Source organism: Trametes versicolor (assembly GCF_000271585.1).
Source record: "Trametes versicolor FP-101664 SS1 unplaced genomic scaffold TRAVEscaffold_9, whole genome shotgun sequence".
Taxonomy (NCBI): domain Eukaryota; kingdom Fungi; phylum Basidiomycota; class Agaricomycetes; order Polyporales; family Polyporaceae; genus Trametes; species Trametes versicolor.
Genome location: NW_007360329.1, coordinates 835434 through 847205, shown reverse-complemented (window position 1 = coordinate 847205; position 11772 = coordinate 835434). Strand labels below are relative to the sequence as shown.

The 11772-nt window shown below is 58.2% G+C and overlaps 7 protein-coding genes across 7 annotated transcripts; 5 read left to right on the top strand and 2 right to left on the bottom strand.

The window, feature by feature from the left end:
• Positions 1–220: 220 nt before the first annotated feature.
• Positions 221–1105, top strand: TRAVEDRAFT_50191 (uncharacterized protein; the record flags this gene model as incomplete). The annotated part of the gene is made up of 5 exons (XM_008042900.1): positions 221–420; positions 508–611; positions 669–761; positions 820–947; positions 1013–1105. 5 exons carry the CDS (start codon positions 221–223, stop codon positions 1103–1105), a joined length of 618 nt encoding a protein of 205 aa, XP_008041091.1.
• Positions 1106–1493: 388 nt separating this feature from the next.
• On the bottom strand, positions 1494–3390 carry TRAVEDRAFT_30453 (oxidoreductase). Its single transcript, XM_008042758.1, has 7 exons — positions 3367–3390; positions 2919–3310; positions 2759–2864; positions 2452–2695; positions 2287–2396; positions 1923–2231; positions 1494–1862 (listed from the first exon to the last, which is right to left on the bottom strand). The coding sequence occupies exons 2-7, from the start codon at positions 2967–2969 to the stop codon at positions 1618–1620; spliced, it is 1065 nt and encodes a 354-aa protein (XP_008040949.1). The 5' UTR covers positions 2970–3310; positions 3367–3390; the 3' UTR covers positions 1494–1617.
• A 1404-nt stretch (positions 3391–4794) lies between these two features.
• On the bottom strand, positions 4795–5333 carry TRAVEDRAFT_50189 (fungal hydrophobin; the record flags this gene model as incomplete). The annotated part of the gene is made up of 3 exons (XM_008042899.1): positions 4795–4836; positions 4891–5049; positions 5112–5333. The coding sequence occupies 3 exons, from the start codon at positions 5331–5333 to the stop codon at positions 4795–4797; spliced, it is 423 nt and encodes a 140-aa protein (XP_008041090.1).
• A 1300-nt stretch (positions 5334–6633) lies between these two features.
• TRAVEDRAFT_30452 (uncharacterized protein) lies at positions 6634–7184 on the top strand. Its single transcript, XM_008042757.1, has 2 exons — positions 6634–6701; positions 6765–7184. The coding sequence occupies exons 1-2, from the start codon at positions 6699–6701 to the stop codon at positions 6969–6971; spliced, it is 210 nt and encodes a 69-aa protein (XP_008040948.1). The 5' UTR covers positions 6634–6698; the 3' UTR covers positions 6972–7184.
• Positions 7185–9359: 2175 nt separating this feature from the next.
• On the top strand, positions 9360–9801 carry TRAVEDRAFT_129817 (fungal hydrophobin; the record flags this gene model as incomplete). The annotated part of the gene is made up of 3 exons (XM_008043208.1): positions 9360–9485; positions 9541–9699; positions 9760–9801. 3 exons carry the CDS (start codon positions 9360–9362, stop codon positions 9799–9801), a joined length of 327 nt encoding a protein of 108 aa, XP_008041399.1.
• A 1125-nt stretch (positions 9802–10926) lies between these two features.
• Positions 10927–11247, top strand: TRAVEDRAFT_50187 (uncharacterized protein; the record flags this gene model as incomplete). The annotated part of the gene is made up of 2 exons (XM_008042898.1): positions 10927–11058; positions 11131–11247. The coding sequence occupies 2 exons, from the start codon at positions 10927–10929 to the stop codon at positions 11245–11247; spliced, it is 249 nt and encodes an 82-aa protein (XP_008041089.1).
• Positions 11243–11750, top strand: TRAVEDRAFT_30450 (uncharacterized protein). The gene has a single exon (XM_008042756.1). It carries the CDS (start codon positions 11319–11321, stop codon positions 11589–11591), a length of 273 nt encoding a protein of 90 aa, XP_008040947.1. The 5' UTR covers positions 11243–11318; the 3' UTR covers positions 11592–11750.
• Positions 11751–11772: the final 22 nt, after the last annotated feature.

The following is an 11772-nucleotide window of genomic DNA, read 5'->3' as shown; positions in this document are numbered from 1 at the left end:
TATCCTACCGGCGCGGACCTTCTTGATAGCTCCACTTCGCCAACCGGCGAGCTCGATAGCCAAGTGAGAAGGCCGTGATAGGTGTGCACTCGGCGGCGGGTGCCTTCGGTGTTGAGCCTATGGCCAGCCGTAAGCAGATTCTGAACACCATCCTTTCCTCCTTGCACCTTACACCCGCGAGACTGTCGATGAGCACTGCTAGTCGACACTCATCTGCACCATGAAGCTCGACCTCTCGTGGTCGCGGCTGGGGCAGCTCATTGTTAAGGCGATCGGGATAGCGTGCGGGCTCTTGACGGTGGTACTGTTGTTTGTAGTGTCGTGGGGCGGGTCGTACCCATCGTACGATCCAAATCCGCCTGTCCTCATTCCAAGGCAAGGGGATGTGTGGCATGTTGGGGAGCTGCATACGGTGGAATGGTGAGTCATCAATCGTTTGAACCTATTTAATTTCTTCCTGCGACTCGGAATAGTCTGGGTGATTACTGACCAGACGGCGTTGAACAGGAGCGTTGATGGTATTCGGACCACAAACTCTTCGGGGAAGCCGGTCCTTGCCCTCCTGATCTTGGCGTACTGGACGGAGACGACCGAGCCAGCACTGCTGAGGCGTGAGTGAATCTACCTGGTTCCAGCTGCAGACCTGACCTGACACGAACACCTTGCAGACGAACCTTTAACAGACTGGATTCCTCTGACAGACCAGATGGCGAATGTGATCGTGCCTTCAGTCCCTACGCGGAGCGACTATGCCATCTTCCGTGCGTGCACATTTCCTGCAAGTTTTTATGCGCGATAAGACCTGACTTGGCAACGCAGTGAGCGCGCACGACGACAGGTCGAGCAGCAGTGGTACCATCACCATCTTCAACCCCGACGATCCGACCGGGGCCAAAGATCCTCCTCGTACGCTTACCGTCACGACCGCGCCCCCGATCTCGGTCACCGTATCTCTCCCACCCCCATCCGCTCTCTCGGAGTCTATGACTTCCAACACCACCGCGACATCCAGTACTGCGACGCCCACGACTGCGATATCCTCGGGGTCTCTGACTTCAGGCTCACCAACGTCGACGCCTCCCTCGTCGGAGTCTACAAGCTCTGACGTACCGACGCCAACACCGCCACCTGGAGTATCGCCCAGGGAGGCCAGACCGCTTGTGGTGTCAAGCGCAGGTGGACTACGTTTCGGACTTCTTGGTGGCTCCATTGCTACATTATTGCTCATTCTAGTCAACATCCTATAACGTCTCGCCCTATCATACCTCTCGCTCCTTCTCTGGTTAGGATACGCGAAGGGGCGCGGCGTCGCAGTAGGCGCGTAATATAGACTTCACGGACTTGGGGACATTTGCATGGATAGACGTGCGCACCACTACACCAGCGGATATTCCTTAGACACAATGGCGGACTTCAGGATCTACTCATGCCTGCGGACATAGCTAGACATCGCACGCGACTTACACTCCTTAAATCCTGATTGCATGCATCTGACATTTGCTCTACATTCTCTTCGCGCGCACCCAAAGACTGAGGATGTCCGCACGAGGAGACACCGGGAATCTACCAGGAACACATCGTAAACCACTGTCCGCCCGCACAGGGTTTACAAGCACGTCACAGGACAAGGACGATCTTCTCGCCGCTGACCTTTCCTTCCTCGAGCAATTTCAGCCCCTCCGGGATCGCAGCAAGCCCACCAGCCAACCGCCTGATCGGATTCGGCCTAAGGCGGCCCTGCTCGACGAGCCGCGGGACAGTCGCTGCGAATGTCACCATCTCCGCCGTATCCTCCGGTGACGCGGGGAAGCGGGCTCCAGGCATATCAATCGCCAACCCAAGTCCGGTGTGCACCAGTGTGACTATAAGCCAGACATTAACACTTCTGTCCAGCATGAAGAGGAGGATGTAGGTCGACTTACATTTCAGCTCGACGTCCTCTCGCACGCGCGTCTTGTTCGCCCACATTAACGTGAGTAGCTTCCCACCCGCGGGGCCAAACACCTTCTGCGAGAGCTCCTGCGTCTCGGGCTGGCCGATCGCGTCGAGCCCGTGCCGGATGGTGTCACCCGTCGCGGCCTTCACTTTGTCGACGACCGCGGGGTCGTGGTAGTCGAAGACGGCGGCCGCGCCCAGGGATTTGAGCAGGTCGAAGTTGCGTGGGGAGGATGTGGTGACGACCTTGAAGCCTGAGGCGCGCGCGAGTTGGATGGCATATTGTCCGCACGAGGCTTCGAGGGGTGGACTTATCAGCGTGGGGATCCGGGTGGGAGGAGGTATGCTCACAGCTGCCGCCGTAGATGAACACCCATTCATCCCTCTCCGGAACGTCGTCTCCCGGGAGAGGGAGCTCAAGCCTGCCCTTGTGGTACAGCGCCTGCGCGCATGTGTACGTCCTAGAGACTGGTCAGAACCAGCAGCATCGAAGTACCGTACTTAAGACGCGCTCACCCAATACTCATAGCGGCCGCCTCCTCAAAAGAAAGCGCCTCCGGGATTGGCCACACTAGGTCCGCCGGACTCTTGACGTACTCCGCGAACGCGCCGCATTCGGCTGACCGGCCCCCGCGCACGAATCCCGCGACGCGCTGGCCCACCGTGCGCGAGTTCACATTCGTGCCGACCTGCACGATCTCCCCGGCCCAGTCGCAGCCCAAGATCGGGGGGAGTCCGGGAGGCGGCGGGGCCTTGAGCGCTGGGTGAAGTTTCCTCGTCAGTATGCATGAAGAAGGGGCCACAGCGGTGGGGATAGGCTTACCCAGCAAGTCGGGCGGGCCGAGCGCGACGGCGACGGTCCTGACTAGCACGTCGTTTTCGCCGATGGGAGGAACGGGATGGTCGCCGACGACAGTCAACGTCTTGTCCTGAACAATGGGCTGAGTTCGTTATGCCGCACATCAAAGATACTTGATACTTACGGGTTGAACGACAAGGGCCTTCATAAGCTGTGGGATGGTGGTGAAAGACATGCTAAAGCTAGCGAGTAGGTTCGATATTGGGGTAGGTCCTGTGTGCTTCAGGTCATACCAGCAGCAACATCGCATATATACGCTCGGCCATGCTCCCCTAGGCGTCCGCAGAACGGCGTCCCCGACGAGCGTGTCATTCTGAGTCTACCTTGCTCGCCTGAGGATCCCGGTTATGCGAGCATGCATGGCATGCCGAGGACACGCAAGTGCACGGCGCCACCGACCATCCCCAACGAAACTTCGGGTAACGGACGCGCAGGTGCGTGCTGACTGCCCTGTGCGCCATATACTTCACGTGCGTGAGTCCCACTGTGGTAGGGGGCCAATCGGGGAGGTAATCGCTGCGGAAAGGCTGTCAGGAAGCCTTCGAGCGCAGTATGTTATGGCACCCACTTACAGATCCTCTCAGCGTGGTTGCGCGCTCTATACTCAGGCGATGGGTCTATGAAAGCATTCGATGGCAAGCAGTAGACGAGCAGGGCATAAGTAGGCCCGGTGAAAGAGACGCAGCCTGTCCAACGACGGCGCGGAGCGCTCCGAGATGTCTGCGACAACCTGCAATGGAGATCATGCCATGGGCTCACAAAAAAGCGCTTCGTCCCACGAGGGTGTTACCGACGATTTAGAGCGAGGGTGCATAGTACCACACTAGACGTCTGTGCCCGTGCTACGCACGGGCTCCCCTTGTGAGTCTGAAGGGTGTACTTCTCACTCCACCTGCAACTTCGCGCGAGGCGTACGGGAGCGGCGAGACCGCCGTTAGCAACCTCAGGCTGTCGAAGGGAGCACTTCGATCCTGGTTAGAGCAAAACTTTGCGTAAATTCCCTCGTAAAACGCGAGTCCCTCGTAACACGCGAATCATCCGGTACTACTATGCGGGCTACTTGAGTCCGCGCGCGCGAGACACGTCTGCACTTCTCCGCACTGCACGCACTCAGACCTGGCCAGTGTAAGTAAGTAATGCCCGGCCCACGGGGCGCAAGATCCCCCGTAGCTGTAAAACCGTCTTGTGAAACGTATCTCACCCGTAAGGTGGTAGACATACATTTTAAGTGTATCAGGACCCGTAGGGGCAGTTGCAAGCCAGAGGAACGATAGTAGGAGGAGTGAGTAACTTGGTAGCGTTCCTCGTACTGAGACGCTCGCAGTCGCAGGCTGGGAATCTTATGTAAGCGCATCCAGATAAGATCTAGATTGTGTCCCACCTTTCGCCTCCTCGACGCCGACCGCGCAACGGTAGGGCGGATTTTTTCTTCTCAGTTATCTCTACGCAACGGTAAGACCCCGTGGGGAAAGTTGTAAGATGCAGCGTAACGGTGAGCTTGCGCAATAAGGCGCATCAAGTTTGTGTCACGACCTTAATTCACGTATAGATGCGGATACATACGGTCATGGTCGTCGTCGGGATGAAAGGAATAGTGAAGGAGCCGCGCGGTGGCAGTGACGAAGATCCTTGATGGAGTTGGTTCGTATATGGAAGGTATCTTAGAATAAGCGCGGATAGGCATAATTTTCGACACCTTTGCAATAGTCATCGCTCACTCAGGCTATGGTGGTGAAGTACTAGTGGTGAAAGGTACTTATTTGATAACCCGCCGAAAGAGAAAGCAAAATCCAAAGCGTATTCAAGTTCACGATCACTATGGCATGTATTGATGAAAGCAACCGCATTCGAATCCGATATAACAAGACACAGCGCATACTAGCATGCTGGCATATTTCAGCCGAACAGCAGAACCACAACTACAAACGATTCAGTGTCCCAACGTATGCCCTATATTGAGGACCTTCCCCAAGACGTCGCCGCCACTAGTGCATGCTCGTTTAGAGGATGACCGGGACACAGCCGATGGAGATCAGGCCGCCCTATGAGAAATGCATGAGCAGTTGTATATGGTGAGCACAAAGAGGCACACGTACGACAGCGTTGTTCTGGCAGCACACGGCATTGGCGTTGCATTCGCCGCCGCCGACGCCGATGACGCTGATCGGCGAGCAGTCAAGACCGAGGAGGACGTCCACACCCTGCACGACAACCCCGAGGAGGCCCAGGAGCAGGCTACCGGCAGGGGAGCTGGCCTGAAGGTGAGGAAAGATGGGGTTAGAGATGTCTACATGATGGTATTAATCGAGCGGCTTACGCTCTGAACGGAGTTGCAGCACTGGATGGGGCCAGTAGAGCACGAGCTGGCGGGTTCGGTGGGTCCCGACGCCGGTGCGGTCTTAGTGACCGTAACGGTCTTCGCCGGAGTGGATTGGGGCTTGCTGGCCGTGGTAGTGCCCCAGCGCTTGCCGTTGGGGGTGGCGACAGCAAGGAGTGCGATGGAGGCGACCGTGAGGGCGGTGGAGAGACGAGCGACCATGTTTGCGAGAGGTATGGGGAAGGTTGGGAGAGCTTGAAAAGTTGTAGGCGGTTGGGAAGTAAGCGGGAGAGTGATGCTGCTGCTTGGAGAGAATGAGCAGCGAGCAGCAGAGCTTTTATACCCCTGCGCGGGCGGCTCCTCAGGCTGGCTATGTCAGATCTACGCGGCCATGACGGTGAGTGACGAGCTCGTGGTCCCGCTGGATCTGGCGCCCGACCCAGCGAAGGACGAATGTCCCGAGTAGCTTGACGTGTGGCGAGCGCGGAATGTTCGCCCAGCTGGCGTCGAAGGCGTCGAAACGCCGATGAACAGGTGCTCGAGTGGAGCAACAGTCAAGGCAATCATGCGGACAGGTACGCCCCCGACGGATCCGGCGTTGAATAGGATCGAGCGTTAGAGTTCTGCAGAAGAGCAGAAGGCCGGGAGAGGCGGTACCGCTAGCTGGCGTCACGTCGAAATTCTTGCAAACGTTGTTTGGGGCGTTGACCGGATCTTACGAAAACGCCGTGCAAAAGTCGGCCTTTCGTACACATGGGGCAGATGGGCAGATGGGCGCTAGGGGCGGAGGACTTCCTGTGAGATCCCGTTCGAATCGACCCTGTTCGCTGGACAGTGTGGTCTTTGAGTTTAAGTTCCGCGTCACCGCCGCGCAGTCTGATACAAATAGTGCTGGATGCCATCCTCGAAGCTAATCGCGGTAGAGGCAGCGACTTCTGTGGGCTGCGAGATGAACGGGACCAATCATAATAGGCGAAGAATGGCATGCATCGGACATACCACAGACAGACGAGGCGACAAGATCACGCTCAGCATTCGTTCAAGCTCGCTGAGGAACGCGTCATTGAAGGTTTTCTATGCTGTAAACGGCTGTATGGTTGCCGAAGCCAACAATAGACAAGGATGAAAAGAAGAGCGGGGCATCGCTGACGCCGTGCGTGCGGACATGAAAGGAGTGGAGGACATTCCACCGACCGGTACCGTCGACGTCGAGGCCAGGCTGGATCATCCTCCTCCAGCACTCCGCATGCCATAACGGGATCATCCGGAAGTTGCCGACGTAATTTCGCGTCGTTGACGCCCACCTCCCTCGAGCTAACCACCATGGTGGTCTACCTACGCCTCATGCTGTCCATCTGCTGACCGGTGACCCTCTATTGAAATTTAATCTTTGTTTCATCTTGAGCGCATTGCACCCACTTCCTCGACATCCGTTCACCCTCGCGCCCCATCAGTCACCCATGACAAGCCACTCCTAGGAACGGGCCACATCCTTGTCTTCCTGTCACCCCCCACCAGCTGGCGCACTGTGCAGTATCTGACACACATGACGCGAGGCCTTGATCTCCGACGGAATCGTGCGCCAGTATGGTACGCCATCTCCGTCCTACGACCGCGATGACAGTCCTTCCCATCTGACGAGCGAGGGTGCAGTGCGTGCTCCGTGCGCCCGGAGATTCCGGAGGACCGACCTCGCCCGACTCGCCTTCGCCCTTTGATCCACACAGGGTTACCGGGTGCGCCTCGAACCGCGTCGTCCTCGAAAAATCAGCTGCGGTGCACTCGCAGACGCGACCACAGTCCATTCAGCGAAACCCCGCGGCGAAGATTTCCCTGTGCTTGGAGGAGCACTCGCGTTGAGAAGGCGGACGCGCCGCCTGGATAAGGTCAGATTTGCACGACGCGTCCCGCGGGATTCCACGCTTGTCGGTGGGTGTCGGCCGGGACGCGTCCAATACAAATAGAGCGCGGGTGGGTAGTCCTCTTGCCGGGCTGGGGGGCCTGCCCGGTGCCCGAGGATGACCGTCTATGGAGCGTGCTCATTCGTCCGACTCGTTGCTTCGAACAGGTCTCTTTCGCCGTGGGCTTCCTGGTTCATGTCCGGTGCCCCACGATGATCGTCGCACTCGAGCCGTGGAGCCCGCTTTCATCTTTGCGCTGGGCAACTGCCGTGCCTTGGCCCGCAGCGGACACGGACAACTGGCCTCCTGGTGAACAATACGCCGCAATGGTCTCCCAAGCCTCTTCATTGGGTCCACCTTAGCCCGCCAAACGCATCATGTCGGCAGCGCATCATGTCTGTCGTCACTGCGCCTCATACCTCATACTCGTTTAATGCGACAGATTGACTCCCCCACCGACTCATAGCCGGGCAGGCGACGTCCTCCAGTGCCACGGGCGACTCCGTACAGCTGTCGGTGTCGCTGGCCTGAGGACGTGAGAACGAAGGTGCTACCAGTCGCAAACGAGCTTGGCTCGGGCTTGCGTCTATGCGCCATGTAGCCTGTCTGAGCGGTTCTGCCTGAGGCTTGAGCTTGCAGACCCCCCATGACCATCCTATGTGCCTCGTCTTCCACTCCCTGATCCGCGTTGGCTAGCTTGGTTCAGCCTCTTCAGCGCGTCAGGCTAGCAACACCAGTCTGCGGCGCCGGATGCGTATCCCAACATCCAGCTCGTATGCGTTCATCTCTGGCATGGAGAAACGTCAAGCGGTAGCGGGCGTCGGGCTCTTTTCTCCCGCGCACGCACGCAGGTGGCGTCCCTGCACGGGGTTCTGGGGAAGGGCCGACGGCGTTAGGCACAAACGATGAACATGACGTTCTTCCCTCCCTTGCGGCGAATTTGCCGGTTGCGCGCAGTCGACGGGTTCCCAAAGCTGTCTCTGGCGGCGTTGTTCGGTGAGTAAATGCGGTCTTATTGAAAGATAATAACGTGAGTCTCTTATCGCAGCGTAGAGCCATAGGCAGTACTGACGCTTTTATTGGTACCCCCCAAGCTCGCTAGGCGATGCGAAGAGGCAGGTGTCCCCGCCGTTCCATCCACTGCGATGGTGGCCAACGGCAATAGTAGTGCTGCAGACTCTGTAACGCCACTCCGTGGTGGGCGTAGCGCTCGCTCGGGCGAGGACGGGCGAAGATTGCCGAAAAGGACGGCATACAGGCACACCCGACACCTTCGTGCACTCCCTCTCGCTTCAGCACAGAAAACGGAGGGGAGGGTACTAAACCGGCGGGCTACCTGTGCTCGTTCTCACGTCATTCGCAGAGCACGCTTCGATGTTACCCTCTTTTCGTCGGGATCCTATGTGACATCTCGATGGCATCGGTGTGTCCGACGTCTTCTCTTCGGGCGAGCAAGTACTGAAACTTTTTGCAGGGTCGGTCGGGGCGGACCACGGCGTCGTCCCTAGATAGATGCAACCTGTTCATCAATGGATGGATACCACGCATTGTCCGAGCACAACTTCTCGTACTGCCCACTGCCGCGAACATGGCCCCTACTACGCCTTCACGCTAAACAAACGACGAGAATGCCGGATTCGCTGCTCCCTCGCCGCGCGAAGTGTGGCGATCGTACGCCCGCTCTAGAAAAGCGCCGCATCCTGGCACGGTCTTCGGTGGTGCTTCCTCGGTCGGCGGATCGACACCGCCCGCTGCTCGCTCCCGCAACTCTGCCAGTGCTCGCCGTACTCAGGCTCGTTCGAATTCTCGCCCCGCGTCCCCCGACCCTGACACGTTCTCCAAAAATCGGGCGAAGCGACGTCGCCCCCCTTCGATGCCTCCCGCCCCGATTCAATGGGGCTGCCGCGTGCCCTCTGCCCTCCGCCTCCTGCTACTCGCTCCGCGGTCATCGGCGCGCACAGAAGGCGCATCACCTTCCTCTTCTGTGTCGCCGCGCCCGCGACGAACTACGCGCCGGGGACTCGGTGACGAGCGAAGGGGTGATCGCACGCGGCGCGAGGCTCGAATCGCACTCGGCACGCCGTCCTCCTGGACCCCCCTCTCCTCCGCCAGGCGCGCGCCCGCAGCACCCCACCGACGTCTCTCGCGTACCGACCGAACAACGACGGCCCGCTCGGGCATGCGTAGGGAGGCGCGGGCGCGCGACGAGGTATAAGAACCCCTGGGGCGACGCTCGAGGTCTGCAGTCAACCACCGTCGACTACCACCTCCACTCTCTTCAGCTCTCCAGCTCTCTCTCGCCCTCCCAACGCTCTTTTTTCGCGCTTTTTTGCATATCATCATCACCATGATCGCCCGCGTCGCCACCGCTATCGTCGCCCTTGCTGCCGCCACCGCCGTCGGCGCCACCGCTGTCATTCCCCGTAGCACCTGCAGCACCGGCGAAATTAAGTGCTGCAACTCCGTCCAGCAGGTAAGCCATTCTGCTCTTCATACCGCCTCGTGTCGGTATTAACACTTCAGCACAGGCCAACTCGCCGTCCGCGGCCGCGCTTCTTGGCCTGCTCGGCGTCGTGGTCCAGGGTGTCGACGTCCTGGTGGGCCTGACCTGCGACCCCATCTCGGTCGTTGGTGCCGGGGGTAACAGCTGCTCCGCAAACACCGTCTGCTGCGAGAACAACAGCTACGTGAGTACAGCTCCCACGCACATCGTTGGTCCAGTACTGACCTCGCGGGTGTCTTCTTAGGGCGGCCTCATCAGCATCGGCTGTGTCCCCGTCACCCTCTAAGGGATCGGCACGACGCCTACCTACCAGGAGGACTAGCATGGTGTCCTAAAGCTCGAGGGCGTAGTCCTATCTCGAACAGTCCCGTAGTCAGCTATCGCTATCGTATTCATTCTTAGTTTAATCCACCATCCTTTGAAGCGCTTCATCGCATCGGACGTCTTGTGCGACTCCCGTCAATCCCACCCCATTTACTGCGAATTAACGCTGTGCATATATATGTTACCTCGCACGACCCCCGGGTTAATATGGTCTACAGCCAAGTAAAGGGCCAGGAACTTATGAGCTTCACCCCTCGTTCAATGTGTTTCTGCTCTGGGCGTGTTCAACGTCTCCCTCTCCAGCCCGCCCGTAGCAGTGCCACAAGTGAATCGTTGAGCGCTGCAGACGTTTGACCATCTTGACACCCGACGATCACTAGCAGGAATTCAGCGTCAGTGCAGTCTCCGTTCACTGTGCCCCCCGCCATGTGGTCGGCACATGCTGCCATCTGCAGGTAGGTAGTACAAGAAGGGGCAGCTTCAGACTGCGCGAGTCCTCCCCGATACCGCTACTGAGGTGTACATAGGTACGAAGTTCTTTGTTAATTTGTTCGAATCATTATTCTTGTATACTGATCTTGCGACAAGCTCTTGTACTTCTGCAGGAAGGGACTAACATCAATCAGTTATGAAAAATTGATATCGATACACCTAGGAGGTGGCCGATGCGTCGTCGAAGTCGCGGCCACCGCGTTAACTCCACTCCGACGACACAACCTCGCCGTGCACTTCGCGAACCAGCCAATGATCGCGACGGCGGACCTGGTCGATGGGCGGGCATGCCACAACGAAGACCGTACAAAGCCGTTCTAGGCAGTAGAACGCCGTCCCCCAACGCGCGTCCCAGTGATATTCGACACACCGGGAGCCCCCGAAACCACCGTATTGGCTTCGCCCTTCTTCGACCAAGCCCAATTACCTGTCGGCCTGTCAGGCGGGTCGCCCGCTCCCTCGCGCGGGACGCACCCAGCCTGCGAGTATAAAAGAGGTGGTCGGCGCGGCCAGAGAACCTCAGGCCAACGGTCATCTCCACTCTTTCAACACTCCAGTCCCTCCACACAACCCTCACTCACTCACTTTCACCACCATGATCTCCTTCTGCCTCACTGCCTTCGTCCTCGGCGCCCTGCCCCTCCTTGCGGCCGCCACCCCCCTCGACACCCGCACCGCCGGCAAGTGCTCGACCGGCCCGCTCCAGTGCTGCAACAGCGTCCAGAAGGTTCGTATGCTGATACACCCCCTACCTCCCCGAGTGCCTACTAGCTAACGCCCTGATCATTCCCGCCGGCAGGCAAACGACCCGGCCGTGTCGGCTCTCCTCGCGGCCGTCGGCATCAACGCGCAGAGCGTCGACGTCCCCGTCGGAGTGACCTGCACGCCCATCACCGTCATCGGCGTCGCCTGTTGAACTTCTGTGTCTACGGCTGTGCCGGACCGGGAGTGGCAGTGATAGTGGCTGTGCGTCTACCATACGCCAGCATGGACTTTCCTACTTACCATATACGTACATTCTTTTGTTCTGTACTTACTTGGCATCCTGCCATCCCTCCATATGATTCTGGTACGTTCTACAATGTTCCGGACTATTCTAGACAGCGTCCGGATTACTCGCATTACTCAGCCATGGACTATCTGACCTTATGTCGATTATGCTCCCTTACTCAGCGTTACTCATCGCTCAGTCAGCGTCCTCTGGACGTCACATGCCCTCTTCCTATACGCTTACTCATCGTCCTCCCCAGTAGTATATAAGGAGGACTCTGCAGGCCTCTGCTCTTCAGTCGTTCTCTCACAGACTGAAGAGTAAGTCCCATACTACCTATGCTTCCTTACATGTTTACTTACTAGTACTTGTAGCCTCTCTTTGTGCGGCTTACAGGTACAGTACTATGCAATCATAGTCGTTCTCTCACAGACTGAAGACCTCTCTTTG